Source organism: Ranitomeya variabilis, chromosome 4, assembly GCF_051348905.1.
Source record: "Ranitomeya variabilis isolate aRanVar5 chromosome 4, aRanVar5.hap1, whole genome shotgun sequence".
Taxonomy (NCBI): Eukaryota; Metazoa; Chordata; class Amphibia; order Anura; family Dendrobatidae; genus Ranitomeya; species Ranitomeya variabilis.
In genome coordinates, this window is record NC_135235.1 from 574607429 (window position 1) to 574622452 (window position 15024).

Genomic DNA, 15024 nt, shown 5'->3' on the forward strand with positions numbered 1-15024 from the left:
GTTTAGCCCCTTTCTGCCATATGACATGTACATGTCGGGTGCTGTTATACAATATGAGCTCAGGAGCTGAGCCCATTGTATACATCAGATATTCCAGCTGTATTATACAGCCAGCACATGTATTTTACAGCTGGCACCCTGCCTCAATTGCCACAACTGGAGCTAGCTACATGCGTGGCAGTTTAACCCTTTAAGTTATGCACCATAGCAACCTGTCACTACAAACCTCCCTTTCTCAATGCAATCATAAGGTGCCAATGTGTCATGGCAGCCGGATTCATAATGAAGACCCTTGTGTTTCCTTTCTTTGTACCCCTGCCAAACACAGGCAAATGTCTAAAATGAGAATACACTGCTATACAGTGAAAGAAATAAGTATTTGATCCCTTGCTGATTTTGTAAGTTTGCCCACTGATAAAGACATGAACAGTCTATAATTTTAAGGGTAGGGTTAATTTTAACATTGAGAGATAGAATATCAAAACTAATATGCAGAAAATCACATTGTATAAATTATATCAATGTATTTGCTTTTTGCAGTGAGAAATAAGTATTTGATCCCTCTGGCAAACAAGACTTAATACTTGGTGGCAAAAAGCACAGCAGTAAGACGTTTTTGTAGTTGATCATTAGGTTTTGTGCACATGTCAGAAGGAATTTTGGTCCACTCCTCTTTGCAGATCATCTCTAAATAATTAAGATTTTGAGGCTGTCGCTTGGCAACTCGGAGCTTTAAGTCCCTCCATAAGTTTTCTATGGGATTAAGAATTGGAGACTGGCTAGTCCACTCCATGACCTTAATGTGCTTCTTTTTGAGCCACTCCTTTATTGCCTTGGCTGTATGTTTTGGATCATTGTCTTGTTGGAAGACCCAGCCACAACCCATTTTTAATGTCCTGGCAGAAGGAAGGAGGTTGTCACTCAGTATTTTGCAGTACATGGCTTCATCCATTTTCCCATGAATGCGGTGAAGTAGTCATGTGCCCTTAGCAGAGAAACATCCCCAAAACATAATGTTTCCACCTCCATGCTTGACAGTGGGGGTGGTGTTCTTTCGGTCATAGGCAGCATTTCTCTTCCTCTAAACACGGTGAGTTGAGTTAATGCCAAAGAGCTCAATTTTTGTCTCATCTGACCACAGCACCTTCTTCCAATCACTCACAGAATCATCCAGGTGTTCATTGGCAAACTTCAGATGGGCCTGCACATGTGCCTTCTTGAGCAGAGGGACCTTGCGGGCACTGCAGGATTTTAAATCTTTACGGCGTAATGTGTTACTAATGGTTTTCTTGTTGACTGTGGTCCCAGCTGCCTTGAGATCATTAACAAGTTCCCCAGTGTAGTTTTAGGCTGATCTCTCACCTTCCTCATGATCAAGGATACCCCTCGAGGTGAGATTTTGCATGGTGCCCAGACCAATATTGATTGACAGTCATTTTGTATTTCCTCCATTTTCGTACTGTTGCACCAAGAGTTGTGTCCTTTTCACCCAGTGTCTTACTTATGGTTTTGTGGCCTATTCCAGCTTTGTACAGGTCTATGATCTTGTCCCTGACATCCTTATAAAGCTCTTTGGTCTTGCCCATGTTGTAGAGGTTAGAGTCTGACTGATGAGTCTGTGGACAGGAATCTTTTATAAAGGTGACTATGTAAGACCGCTGTCTTTAATGCAGGTAACGAGTTGATTAGGAGCATCTAACTGGTCTGTAGGAGCCAGAACTCTTAATTGTTGGCAGGGGATCAAATACTTATTTGTCACTGCAAAATGCAAATTTATATAATTATACAATTTAATTTTCTGGATTTTAGTTTTGATACTATCTCTCAATGTTAAAACTAACCTACCCTTAAAATTATAGACTGTTCATGTCTTTCTCAGTGGGCAAACTTACAAAATCAGCAAGGGATCAAATAATTATTTCCTTCCCTATATATAAGTAATGCAGTATATCGTAAGCGCAGTCGAATGGTTGAACAAAACACACATTTGTAAAAACTTAACATTTTTTTTTTGTCATAATATCCGTAAAAGTGAGACCTACCAAATTAATATTTTTCACCACTGAGAGAACCTGTAAAAAAAATGTGAAAAATAAACTTGCTGGTTTTTTTAGGTCCCCTTTCCTCCTGAAAACCGAAAAATCAAATGGCAACATCTTACATGCTCCTGCAATCTGTATTTATAAGCCAAAACCAAGAGTAGGTGATAAATAGAGACGTGGTGACGTTTTTCTATAATACTTTTCCTCTGATTGTTCCATTCCTGATTTTGGCTTACAAATGCTGAGGTAACATACTGACCGTGGCTTTAGAAAGGGCTCAGACTGGTTTAATAAAAAAATTATAGAATTTATCCTTACCTTCACCAATCCCTTGCGCTCCCATTCTGATACTTACCTGGTCCCGCTTCTCTCTTTTTCCCATTTCTATCTCAACACCCAAGTAATGCAAAATCAGCCAATCACTGGCTAGAACACCACAAAAAGAACAGTGTACTGGCCCAAAATAGTAAAATATAAACTTTATTAAATATCAATACAAATTTCAGCGGTCAAAGATGACAGCAGAGGCTAAAATTGGCTAACACACCTAAACTGCCTAATAGTTTGAAATTTGTATTGATATTTAATAAAGTTTATATTTTACTATTTTGGACCAGTACACTGTTCTTTTTGTGGTGTTAGTTCTACTACCAGTGTGTCCTGCACATCCTAGTGATTTGGCTTCCACATCATATGTGTGGTTATGATGTTAGGTAATTATTGTAGAAGCCTTACATGTTTCCTATGTTTCTATCCAATCACTGGCTAGGTCAGGTCACCAATGTGGCCAATGAATGGCTGAATAGGCAGTTCCTGACATTCCTGGAGTGTTTAGAGGGCAGTAGGAAGTACAGTGAAGTAAGCATCAGAATAAGAGCTGCAATAGGTCAATGAAGGTGAATATTGCTTTCATCATTTTTTTTAACCAATCTGAGCCCTTGGAAAAATATTCTTTATATGTTGGACAATCCCTTTAAGCTCTGGTAATCCCATTTCAAGTTTGTAACCTGAGAAGGTGACATCAACCCCACAAATATGAACCCCACTTGCCACTTCTACAGGGCAAGTGGGAAGAACCAGGCAAAGCGGCAGAGTCTTGGTCGGACATTTCTATTGCATATTTCTATGATATCCTAATATTTGCTGTCATTTGTTTTGTTACAGATGACATTTTTCGTCTCCTCTGAAGTTTACAGACCGTTTTTCCCTGTGGTGAAAGTAGAAGTCTCTCCCTAGCTGCTTCATTGTGAAATGCCCCAACATCTATCTCCAGAAAGTTCCTTCCATTCCAAGCAAGAACTGCTCTGCTTCTCCGAAGCTTCACGAACTGTCAGCGACTATGATCTGGGCACCCCCGACAGCACTGACCAGGTTGACGCCCTACTGTCAAAGTCCACCCCAGACTCTTATATTGACCCGCTATACAAGGAGACCTCTACAAAGAAAGCGCTGTACGACGATGACCCCTGCGAGATCAAGTTTATCCCTTCAGAGAACGAAAACGACTGCGGCTGGGGAGCCCTCAAACCGTCCTTTTTACAGGTGTTTAACACATCCAAAGGAGTGCTCGTCTTCCTATGTGCGGCCTCCTTTCTCCAAGGCATGGTGGTCAATGGTTTCATCAATACAGTCATCACCTCCATAGAACGGAGATTTGACTTGCACAGCTACCATACTGGACTTATTGCAAGCTCCTATGACATTGCAGCTTGCTTGTGTTTGACATTTGTCAGCTACTTTGGGGGGAACGGTCACAAACCTCGGTGGCTGGGCTGGGGAGTATTAATTATGGGTGTTGGTTCTTTGGTGTTTGCACTACCACAGTTCACCACTAATGTGTATGTCGTCAACCTTGCGGAGGATAATGGGGTATGTTACTCCAATCACTCTTACCAGATCTCAGAAAGTGCCTCGAGTCTGTCCAACTACAGATACGTCTTCATGCTGGGACAGTTTCTTCATGGGATTGGTGCCACACCACTTTATACGCTGGGGGTCACTTACTTAGATGAGAATGTGAAATCTAGCTACTCCCCTGTATACATTGGTGAGTATGGAGCATGTAATGTCTATACGATGCAGATGTTTGTCCGTCGGTGCCTACAACACTGTTCCTTTTGGAATTTTATCTATGTCAGTACTGTGCCATGAGCCATAGACAGGTTGTGTACACCCCTCACACGGGAGATTAGGTTGCATCACCCGAGGCCAACTTAAAGGAATGTTTCCAAGCGAGGAAGTAAAACTTCACTTTCTACCAATGGACAGTTTTCTGTTGGTAAAGCTTAATCCCTATCATGAAAAGTTCTGCCACTTTGTAATACATTGTGTGTTTCAGTTCTTTACCATTTTTAACATCTATGCTTGTTTAAAACCAGGGACTACATTCCTGGGCAGATCTCATATTTGTCACAGCTGAGGGTTAGATACAGTTCTATCTCATCTGGACTCCTGCACTGATACATTGTAGCACCTGTCAGGACAGAAAAGAGATTTGTGATGCTGATATGTGCTGTATTTTAAAGTCTATGGCGTTTGTAACCAACGAATTCCAAAACAGTGATCATACATTGCTGCACTCCTGCACGCTCATTGGTTGCATGCTCATGGTCATGGACTAGACCAGCAATGGAGAGTCAGCAGTGATTGCAAAGTAAGAAGTCAGCCTTGGCGCTACAATAGTTGGTTATTGAGTGTTTAGGGGATTTTCCAGTACTAATCCATGGAATAGATCATCGTTATCAGACTGGAGTCCAATGCCCTGCACACTCGCCGATCAGCTGTTGGTTGTCTGCTTTGAACAATGCCCTTAATGTATCGCTGTCCTTTCTTAACTATTCAGAATCACCTGACGTGTGTGCTTGAGGAATATCTATTTCTGGACATTATTTTGCGTTATTTCACAGTTTAACCATTGCAATTTCCAGTAACTAGAAGCCTCAGCAGTTTGTTTTGTGTGTCTCTCTCAACTCTTTTCATATATTTAATAAGTAACAGTTGAAATTTCATCCCTCACTTAAGACAGATTAGTAGAGATATTTGAGCAGTTTTTCAGAATGAAGGACAAGCGAAGAGAAGGAAGGGACTGTTGGCTGACAGTGGAGAAAGAGGCGCTTGTACTACTCTTTTACGGGTTGTATACTACTAGGACAACCCCTTCTTAAACTAAATGATCGGCCCCCATAAAGTAGTAAAGCCTATACTCACCTCCCATGCCGGCGCCGTTCCCGCAATGACGGCAGTCGCTCTCCACGGGGCTCTTGTGCGGTGTTGTGACATGTAATGCTGGCGTCAAATCAGCGCTGGTGTCACTGTATCTGCCTTCGTACGAACTGAACATGAAGAGGGAGACAAGCTGCAGCTCATCCCGGACTTCCTCTTTATGTTCAGTTTGTCCGAAGGCGGAGACAGTGACACCAGCACTGATTGGGTGCCAGGCATCACGGGTCATTCCATCGCATCACAGCCCCAGGACCGCGAGTGCCGACACTGCTGGAACGGAGCTGCCACGAAAGACGAGTATAGGCTTCATTATTTTATCGGCGCCTAACATTTAGTTTAAGAAGGGGTTGTCATGGTGGTCAACCCATTTAACCTATTAAAGAAGCACTCCCATTAAAACTTTTATCCTCTTGATATATTGCAGTCATCATAGCACTGTATAGTTACAATTGCTCATTTTGTCTTTCTACCCAGTTAATTATTCTCTTTTCCATTCGGTCTATGACATCACGTGATTAAAAAATGCCTAGCTGAATCCTTCTAAGCTCTATGTAGAAACAGGAGGTTAGTTTTCCCTGTATGAGTCATAACTCACTGCAAACATCATTGGCAGTGGGGAGTAGCTGGGTCAGGTGTTAAAGAGCGAAAAGATTTCTGTAGGGACAAGAAGCTTCCTGTTTCTACATAGAGAAGAATTAGCTGGGTAGAAAGGCAAAATGAGCAATTGTAAGTACTCAGTGCTATAGAATATGATAACTGCAATATATTAAGAGAACAAAAACTTTGATGGGCGTGCCTCTTTAACGATCCAACCTAGGCTGGAACTTGTGTGTCAAGCATTTTTTTCCAGCTCTGTAATCTTAAAGCCGAAGCTTTTTAATTTTTTTGTGTCCCTGAAGCCATACCTGTTACTGTGGGGGGGGGGGGGGGTATTATTTTTTTTGTGTGTGGGATGAGTTGTATTTTTGTGGCATTATTTTTTGAAGGGGTTAAAAAAGTGTTACATGAATTGCATGATGACATTATTTTATTATACCAAATATGAATAATTTTATGTTTTGGTTTTTTTATTTTACTTTTGCACAATAAAAATAACTTTTTAGAATTTTTTTTTTTTTTTGCTGGGGGACAACTAGTAGCTTTTTTGGTACTATTTTGAGGTACTATAACTTTTTGATCTTTTTTTGGAATTTTTTTTTATAGTGTGTTTTCTCTGCATGGCAGATCTGAGGGCCAATATTAGCACTCCACCTGCTACCTACCGTATTCGCACTCCACAGTCCTGTTACATGGACGCTGATGAGCTGACGGGGAGATCTCGCCCGCGTCAAACTGCGTAGATATTGTGGTCACTATTGGCAGCATCATCCAAGAGGTTAAACCACCAACATCTGAGCTAAGATTAAAATATCAGCTATTTAATACAAGTTCGACTCCAAAGGCAATGATTAAGGACGATGCTCTGAAATGCGTTTCATATTTTTAATTTTCTGTATGGTGTTCAGCGAGATTTTTAATGACTGGATTTTTTTTTAAATTTGCACCTACAGGTGATGGTGCGAGCGCAGCTCCTGTGCCCACAATAGTAAGACAACTTACAAGAACTGTATTTACCATGATCTACTATTTAGGCTATGTGCACACACAGGGTTTTCTTTATTTTCTCAATATTTTTTAGTTTCTTGAAGTGATTTTGAAGACTTTTTGTAGTCTTTTTTTTCCATGAAATGTCTTTTTTTTGCAGCCTTTTGATTGGTCAGTACCAAGGAAAGCTGTGTTGTGCAATTTCATTTTTTCCATCAGGTTCAAAACCTGAAGCAAAAAAACTTTCAAAACACTGAAAAGATGCACAACAAAGTGATTTTATATTAGAAATGAAGCATTTTTAAGTGATTTTTTTGGAGAGGCCTCGATCCACAAAACTCAGTGTGCACATACCCTCAGTGTGCAAGGTGTGAAAGGAAATCTCTCAGCAGTTTTTTGCTATTTAATTTGAGAGGAGCATGATATAGGGGCAAAGACCCTGATTCAGCCACATGTCACTTACTGGGCAGTGTTTTGCTATTTTAATAAAATCATTGTTTTATCAGCAGGAGATTATTACTACAGGACTGTATAACACCGCCCACACCAATGATTGGCAGCTTTCTGTGTACACTGTGCATAAGAAGAAAGTTACCAATCAGTGGTGTGTGGGCAGCGTTATACAGAGCTCTTCATTTTGAGAGTTGCAAAATTGCAGCAGAGAAACAGTGATTGGATCAAGATGACAGCATGCAGCCCAGTAAGTGACACATCATTGGAATCGGGGCAGAGAGCCCCTGCATCATGCTTTCTTCAGATTACATTGCAAAAAACTAGTGCTAGATTCCTTTTAAATAACTTAAAGGGAACCTGTCACCCCCAAAATCGAAGGTGAGCTAAGCCCACCGGCATCAGGGGCTTATCTACAGCATTCTGTAATGCTGTAGATTAGCCCCTGATGTATCCCGAAAGATGAGAAAAAGAGGTTAGATTATACTCACCCAGGGGCGGTCCTGGTACGATGGGCGTCGCGGTCCGGTCCGGGGCCTCCCATCTTCATAGGATGACGTCCTCTTCTTGTCTTCATGCTGCGGCTCTGGCGTACTTTGTCTGCCCTGTTGAGGGCAGTGCAAAGTACTGCAGTGCGCAGGTGCCGGGAAAGGTCAGAGAGGCTCAGCACCTGCACACTGGAGTACTTTACGCTGCCCTCAACAGGGCAGACAAAGTACGCTGGAGCTGCAGCGTGAAGACAGGAAGAGGACGTCATCGTAAGAAGATGGGAGGCCCCGGACCGGACCGCGAAGCCCATCGTACCGGGACCGCACCGGACCGCCTCTGGGTGAGTATAATCTAACCTCTTTTTCTTTCAGGTTACATCGGGGGCTTATCTACAGAATTCCAGAATGCTGTAGATAAGCCCCTGATGCTGGTGGGCTTAGCTCACCTTCAATTTTGGGGGTGACAGGTTCACTTTAAACTCACTGTTGTTCTACATTTACTTGTGATAATTTCTGATGTTTATTATGCCACGTCTCCTTCTCCACTCACATCCAAAACTACATTTAACATTTTGCAAGTTGGAAATAAACTACAGTTGAACTAGAAGTTTACATACATTTATATAAAAAGACGCATATACATGTTTTTCTCAATATCTCACATGAAATCAGAATTAACTTTTCCCATTTTAGGTCAATTAGGATTACCATAATTATTAATATTTGCCAAATGCCAGAATAATGAGTGAGAGAGAGGATGTTTTAAGGCATTTTTATTACTTACTGCAAAGTCAAAAGTTACATACACTAAGATTCCTATGCCTTTAAACAATTCTGGACTGCCCATATGATGATGTCATGTGTTTGGAAGCACCTGATAGTTTTTTGGCAACATCTGAGTTAGGGCACGTTCACACGTTCAGTATTTGGTCAGTATATTACATCAGTATTTGTAAGCCAAAATTCGGAGTGGAAAAATCAGAGGAAAAGTATAATAGAAACTCGTCACCACTTCTGTATTTATCACCAACTCCTGGTTTTGGCTTACAAATACTGAAGTCAAATACTGACCAAATACTGAACGTGTGATCAAGGCCTTAATTAGAGACACACCTGTGGATGTATTTTAATGCACACCTGAAACATACTGCTTCTTTGTGTAGCATCATGGCAAAAGTCTAAAGAAATCAGCCAAGATATCAGGAAGAGAATTGTGGACTTGCACAAGTCTGGCTCATCCTTGGGTACAATTTCAAGATACCTGAAGGTGCCTCGTTAATCTGTACAAACAATTATACACCAGTACAAACAAGATGGAAATGTCCAGCCTTCATACCGCTCAGGAAGGAGACGGGTTCTGTGTCTCAGAGATGAACGTGCTTTGGTCCGACATGTGCATATCACCCCAAGAACAAAAAGCAAAAGACCTTGTGAAGATGACGGCAGAAGCTGGTAAGTTTATGTCAATGTCCACAGTGAAACGAGTACTGTATAAACATGGGCTGAAAGGCCACTCTGCCAAGAAGAAGCCATTACTCCAAAACAAACTTAGAAAAGCCAGATTAACGTTTGTAAATGCACACAGGAACAAAGACCTTATTCTTTGGAGACATGTCCTGTGGTCTGATGAAACTAAAATTCAACTTTTTGGGCATAATGACCATCGCTATGTTTGGAGAAAAAAGGGAGAAGCTTGGAATCCTAAGAACACCATCCCAACAGTGAAACACGGGGGTGGCAGCATCATATTGTTGGGTTGTTTTGCTGCAGGAGGGACTGGCGCACTTCACAAAATAGATAGCATCATGAGAAAAGAAGATTATGTGGCAATATTGAAGTAATATCTCAAGACATCAGCCTGGAAGTTAAAGCTCCAAATGGACAGTGACCCGAAGCATACTGCCAAAATGGTAACAAAGTGGCTAAAGGATAACAAAGTCAATGTTCTGGAGTTGCCATCACAAAGCCCTGATCTCAATCCTATTGAAAATTTATGGGCAAAGCTGAAAAGGCAGGTGCGATCAAGGCGACCTACAACCTGGATTACACCAGTTTTGCCAGGAGGAATGGGCCCAAATTCCAACCAACTATTGTGAGAAGCTTGTGGAAGGATGTCCCAAACGTTTGACCCAAGTCATTCAGTTTACGGGCTATGGTACCAAATACAAATGAAATGTATGTAAACTTTTGACTTTGCAGTAAGTAATAAAAATGCCTTAAAGCATCCTCTCTCTCATTATTCTGGCATTTGGCAAATATTAATAATTATGGTAATCCTAATTGACCTAAAACGGGAAAGGTTTATTCTGATTTCATGTCAGATATTGAGAAAAACATGCATATGTGTCTTTATATACAGTAGAGTGTATGTAAACTTCTGGTTTCAACTGTATATATTATGTACACCCTGCAGTCACGTAGCAGTCATCACAAACACCTCTATTGCACTGCTCTCTTATAACAGGAAACCAGCAGCATTCGGCATACAGCTCTGGATGTGAGTGAAGCATAAAACATTATGTAAAACCATTGCAATCATGTACAGAGTCTCTGTGTTGGTGAAGTTTCTCCTCGCCTTTTGAGCCATTGTATTGTAACTGGTTTTCAACCGCAGAACTTTACATGTGACTCATCATTGCCAGAAGCGACACACATCAAGCAGTGGAAAGACGTAGTAAATACCAGCGCTGGAACGTATCCATAGTGGTTATTCCCAGGGCCGGCCCGAGAGATTACGGCGCCCTAGGCAAAGCTATTTTGTTGCACCCCTACTACTTTTAACATACCTCCCAACTTTTGAAGATGGGGAAAGAGGGACAAAGTTTGCGCCACGCCTCTGACCACACCCATTCATAACTAGCCACACCCATATCCACGTCCCAACCACACCCATTTAGCACTGCTGATCACACTGTTTCATAAAGAATAATTATAAACAAAAAAAATGGCCACACAGTGCTCCATACTGTATAATGGCCACACATGATGCTCCATACTGTATAATGGCCACACATGATGCTCCATACTGTATAATGGCCACACATGATGCTCCATACTGTATAATGGCCACACATGATGCTCCATACTGTATAATGACCACACATGATGCTCCATACTGTATATTGGCCGCACATGATGCTTCGTACCGTATAATGGCCACACATAGCTACTCCTACACACCCGGCTGCGCTCCGTACACACGCGCTCCGCTCCATACACCTCGTACACACGCGGCTCCGCTCCGTACACCTCGTACACATTTAGCTCCGCTCCATACACCTCATACACACACGACTCCGCTCCGTACACCTCATACACACGGCTCCGCTCCGTACACCTCATACACACACGGCTCCGCTCCATACACCTCATACACATTCAGCTCCGCTCCATACACCTTTTGCCTTTTGAAAAGATTTTTAAAAATTTTTTCTATTTTTTCTCTGGCGCCCCCTTAGGGTCGGCGCCCTAGGCGGCCGCCTAGTTCGCCTATACGTTCGGGCCGGCCCTGGTTATTCCTATGACCTGTGATCGGGCTGAGGATGACAGATCTATATCTGACACATATGTGAATGCCATATATTTCTGAGGGAGTCGCCTGCAAACAAGACTGAACTGACAAACAAAAATCCTTATATATATAGTGCGCTGCAGAGTGCCATATTCCTAAAGGGTTATCATACAATGTAAAATATACAGCTTTCTAATACACGTTTCCATTTAACATGTTCACCATTTTTAAAATCTCTACTTGCTGCCAGTGAAAGGTAACATTTTTGCTGAGCTAATACTTCTCACAACTGAGGGTGTGTTACAGTTGTAACCAGTCTTGACAATCCTCTGTAAGCTAAGAACATCAGCAGCACAAATCTCTCTCCTGTCCTGATAGTTTGTTAAAATGTGTCAGTGCAGCAGCGGATATCTATGGGTGTAGTTGAAGAAGCCCTCCTCCTCCCATCAAAGTTCTTATCCTCTTAATATATTGCGCTCATCATATTATGGCGCACTGTGTACTTACAATTGCTCATTTTGCCTTTCTTCCCAGTTTATTACTTGTCTTTTCTCTGTTTTATGCAGAAAAGGCAGTCTCTTGTTGTCTCTGCATAAACAATTCCCCTCTTCAACTCCTGACCCAGCTTCTCCCTCCTTCCCCTGCCAGGTACTTTTGCAATGACTCATGACTTGTGCAGAAAAAAATGTACCTCCTGTCTCTACTTCTTCTTCTGCTTAGAAGGATTCAGTCATTTTTTGATCATGTGATGTCATAGACCTGATCGAAAAGGGAAGAATTAGCTGGGTAGAAAGGCAAAATAAGCAATAGTTAGTACACAGTGCCATATAATGTGATGACCGCAATATACTATGAGGGAAAGAACTTTGATGGGAAGAGTGCTTCTTTAAAATGGCGAGGCCCACTAGTTAGAAAGGGGTGCAATAACTTTTGCCCATGTGTATTTTTTAGCATTGTGAATATCTTACCATGTTTGGACTGTCATCACATTCCATCCTGTTACTTCCCCTCCACGTTTAGGTATATTTTACACGGCAGCCATAGTGGGACCAGCAGTGGGTTACCTCTTGGGAGGATTTTTCCTGAATATTTACACAGAACTCAGCAGTCCGTAAGTAACTCAATATCTTGAGACTTAACATTTACATGGGGAATAAGGTCTTATGTAAGAACTCGCACCGACCAGACATAATATTCAACTGATTATCTGGTGAAGATGACGCCTGTCTGGGGTGGGATATAATGGGGACCTAGTGAACGTTAAGTTCTTAGTTGTGTTTGGAGCCAAAAAAATGGACAACAAAAGCATCTGAGCATAAGGGCCAAACTGTGATGTCTAGATGGCTGGGTCAGAGCATTTCCTACTCGACTGGTCTTGTGAGAAGTTCCTGATCTTTAGGGGATAGTACCAAAAGTGGTCAAAGGAAGGACAACCAGTCACCAGGCGGCAGGGTTATGGGCACCAAGACTCACTGATTCATGTGGGAGAGACAGCTAGGTCAATTAACCCAATCCTACTATATTGCCGAAGAAGGTCCTGCTGATGACAGGAAGGTTTCAGATTACACTGAGCTTGGCAGCTTGATGTGTAGATATAAAGATCAGTGCCCATACTTCCCACACTCCGCTGCTATAAGGACCTACAGTGGGCACACAAGCATCAGCAGTGGACCATGGTGCAATGGAAGAAAGCTGCCTGATCTGATGAGTTATGTTTTCTTTTATATCATATGGACGGCTGGTTGTGTGCGTTAATTACGTGAAGATGATACGGCACCAGGATGTACCATGGGAAGAATACCAGCTAGCAGAGGCAGGGTGATACTCTATGAAATGTTCTCTCTGAGTCCTGCTAGTCATGTGACTCCAATAAATAAAAGCGAACCACCACTTCATCCAAGGTGTTTAAACACCATTCACCCAAAATGCTCCTGGCACAAGGCAAAAACTGTTCAGGACTTGTAGGAGAAAGATGACAAAGATCAAGGTGACGACGTGTCTCCAAATTCTCCACATTTCAATTTTGATTGAGCATCTTGTGCTGGGAAACAAGTCAGATCCATGGAGACCGCACCTCACCTCTTCCAGGAATGATCTGTGTGACTGATGCCTCAGGAGCCCTTCAGAGGTTTTGTGGAGTCCGTGCATCCATGGGTCATAGGCGTCCTAGTTTTTGTTGATACCTGAGGGAAGCTACACAGTATTAAGCACCTGGTTGTAATGCTATTTCTGATTGTTCTATATCTTTAGAAAATTAACTTTGGCACCTATTCATCAAAACTTTTACTCCAGTTAAAAAGCTTAAAAAAGTTGCAAAATGTTTGCGCAAAGCTGCCCAAAAAGTTTGCAACTTTTAGTATTTTCACAACATTTTTGCCCAGCTCTGACAAACTGGCTATGTAAAGGGGCGTAGTGACGAGCAGCTGCAATCTTTACATCACAAATCTTAGTAAAATTTGTGGTTAGACACTAACTGAGGTGTACAGCGGTTTGTCTGATTCATTAGCTGGAGTGAACCTCTTAGGGTATGTGCACATGTTGCGGATTCGTGTGCGGATTTTTCCGAGCAGATTCTGAAAAATCTGTGGATTTACCGCAGATGTACCGCAGTTTTTGTGTGGATTCCACCTGCGGTTTTACACCTGAGGATTCCTATTGAGGGACAGGTGTAAAACGCTGCGGAATCCGCAGAAAGAATTGTCATGCTGCAGAAAATACACCGCTGCGTTTTCGCTCGTTTTTTTCCGCAGCATGTGCACTGTGGATTTGGTTTTCCATACGTTTACATGGTACTGAAGAATGCATGGAAAACTGCTGCAGATCCGCAGCCAAATCCGCAACGTGTGCACATACCCTGAATGAATTAGGTGCCTCGCACTCCACCTTATCAAAACTGGGTTGAAAAATGCGAGTCTTGATAAATTGAGGCCTTTTTTCTTTTATGAACCTTAAATGACCAAATTTATGTGGACATCCGACCATTAATTATGAGCTTCTCAAACCATGTATGTTAGTATGGAGTTAGAGTCCATCTTTTGGGAAGCTTTCAGGGTGTCAGGCAGAAGAGCATTTATGAGAAAGTCTGGCTTCATAGTTGTGCACAGAAATTGTGCTTAGTGGGGTTTAGGTCAGAGCTCTGTGCAGTCCATCGGTTTCTCCAGACCAACCTTGCCTCCACCATGTTTGTATAGGAGCTCATTTTGTGTACAGGGGAGCAGTGCTTGGACAGAAGGGGTATTACAATATAGGAATTGACATTTGAGTGCAATGTCTTTCAATGATGTAGCATGGCCCTTCCTTGCACAAGCCGCCCCAGACTATTATGCTATGTGCACACACTGCGGAATGGTGTGCAGATTTTTTTGCACTGATTTTGGTAAATCTGCAGGTAAACCGCAGTGTGGATTTACTGCGGAATTTCCACGGACGTACCGCAGTTTTTGTGCGGATTCCACCTGCAGTTTTACACTTGCGGATTCCTATAGAATAGCAGGTGTAAACCTCTGTGGAATCCACACAAAGAATTGACATGCTGCGTTTCCGCTCGTTTTTTTCCGCAGCATGTGCACTGCGGATTTTGTTTTCCATAGGTTTACATGGTACTGTACAACGCATGGAAATCTGCTGCGAATCCGCAGCATCAAATCCGCTGCGGATCCGCAGCAAGATCCGCAGCGTGTGCACATAGCCTAACCCCCCCTTGTAGCACATGTTCTAGTAGCTGCTT

General features: G+C 42.2%; 1 protein-coding gene across 2 annotated transcripts in view; it reads left to right on the forward strand.

Annotated features, from left to right (window-relative positions):
• The window catches only part of SLCO4A1 (solute carrier organic anion transporter family member 4A1), a 63668-nt gene that overhangs the window by 25691 nt on the left and 22953 nt on the right, over window positions 1–15024 (forward strand). For both annotated transcript variants that reach the window (XM_077252889.1, XM_077252890.1), the window contains 2 exons: window positions 3207–4089; window positions 12318–12408. In XM_077252889.1, the coding sequence (XP_077109004.1) occupies window positions 3294–4089; window positions 12318–12408 (887 nt within the window). In that variant the 5' untranslated portion in view covers window positions 3207–3293. The remainder of the gene's footprint in view (window positions 1–3206; window positions 4090–12317; window positions 12409–15024) is intronic.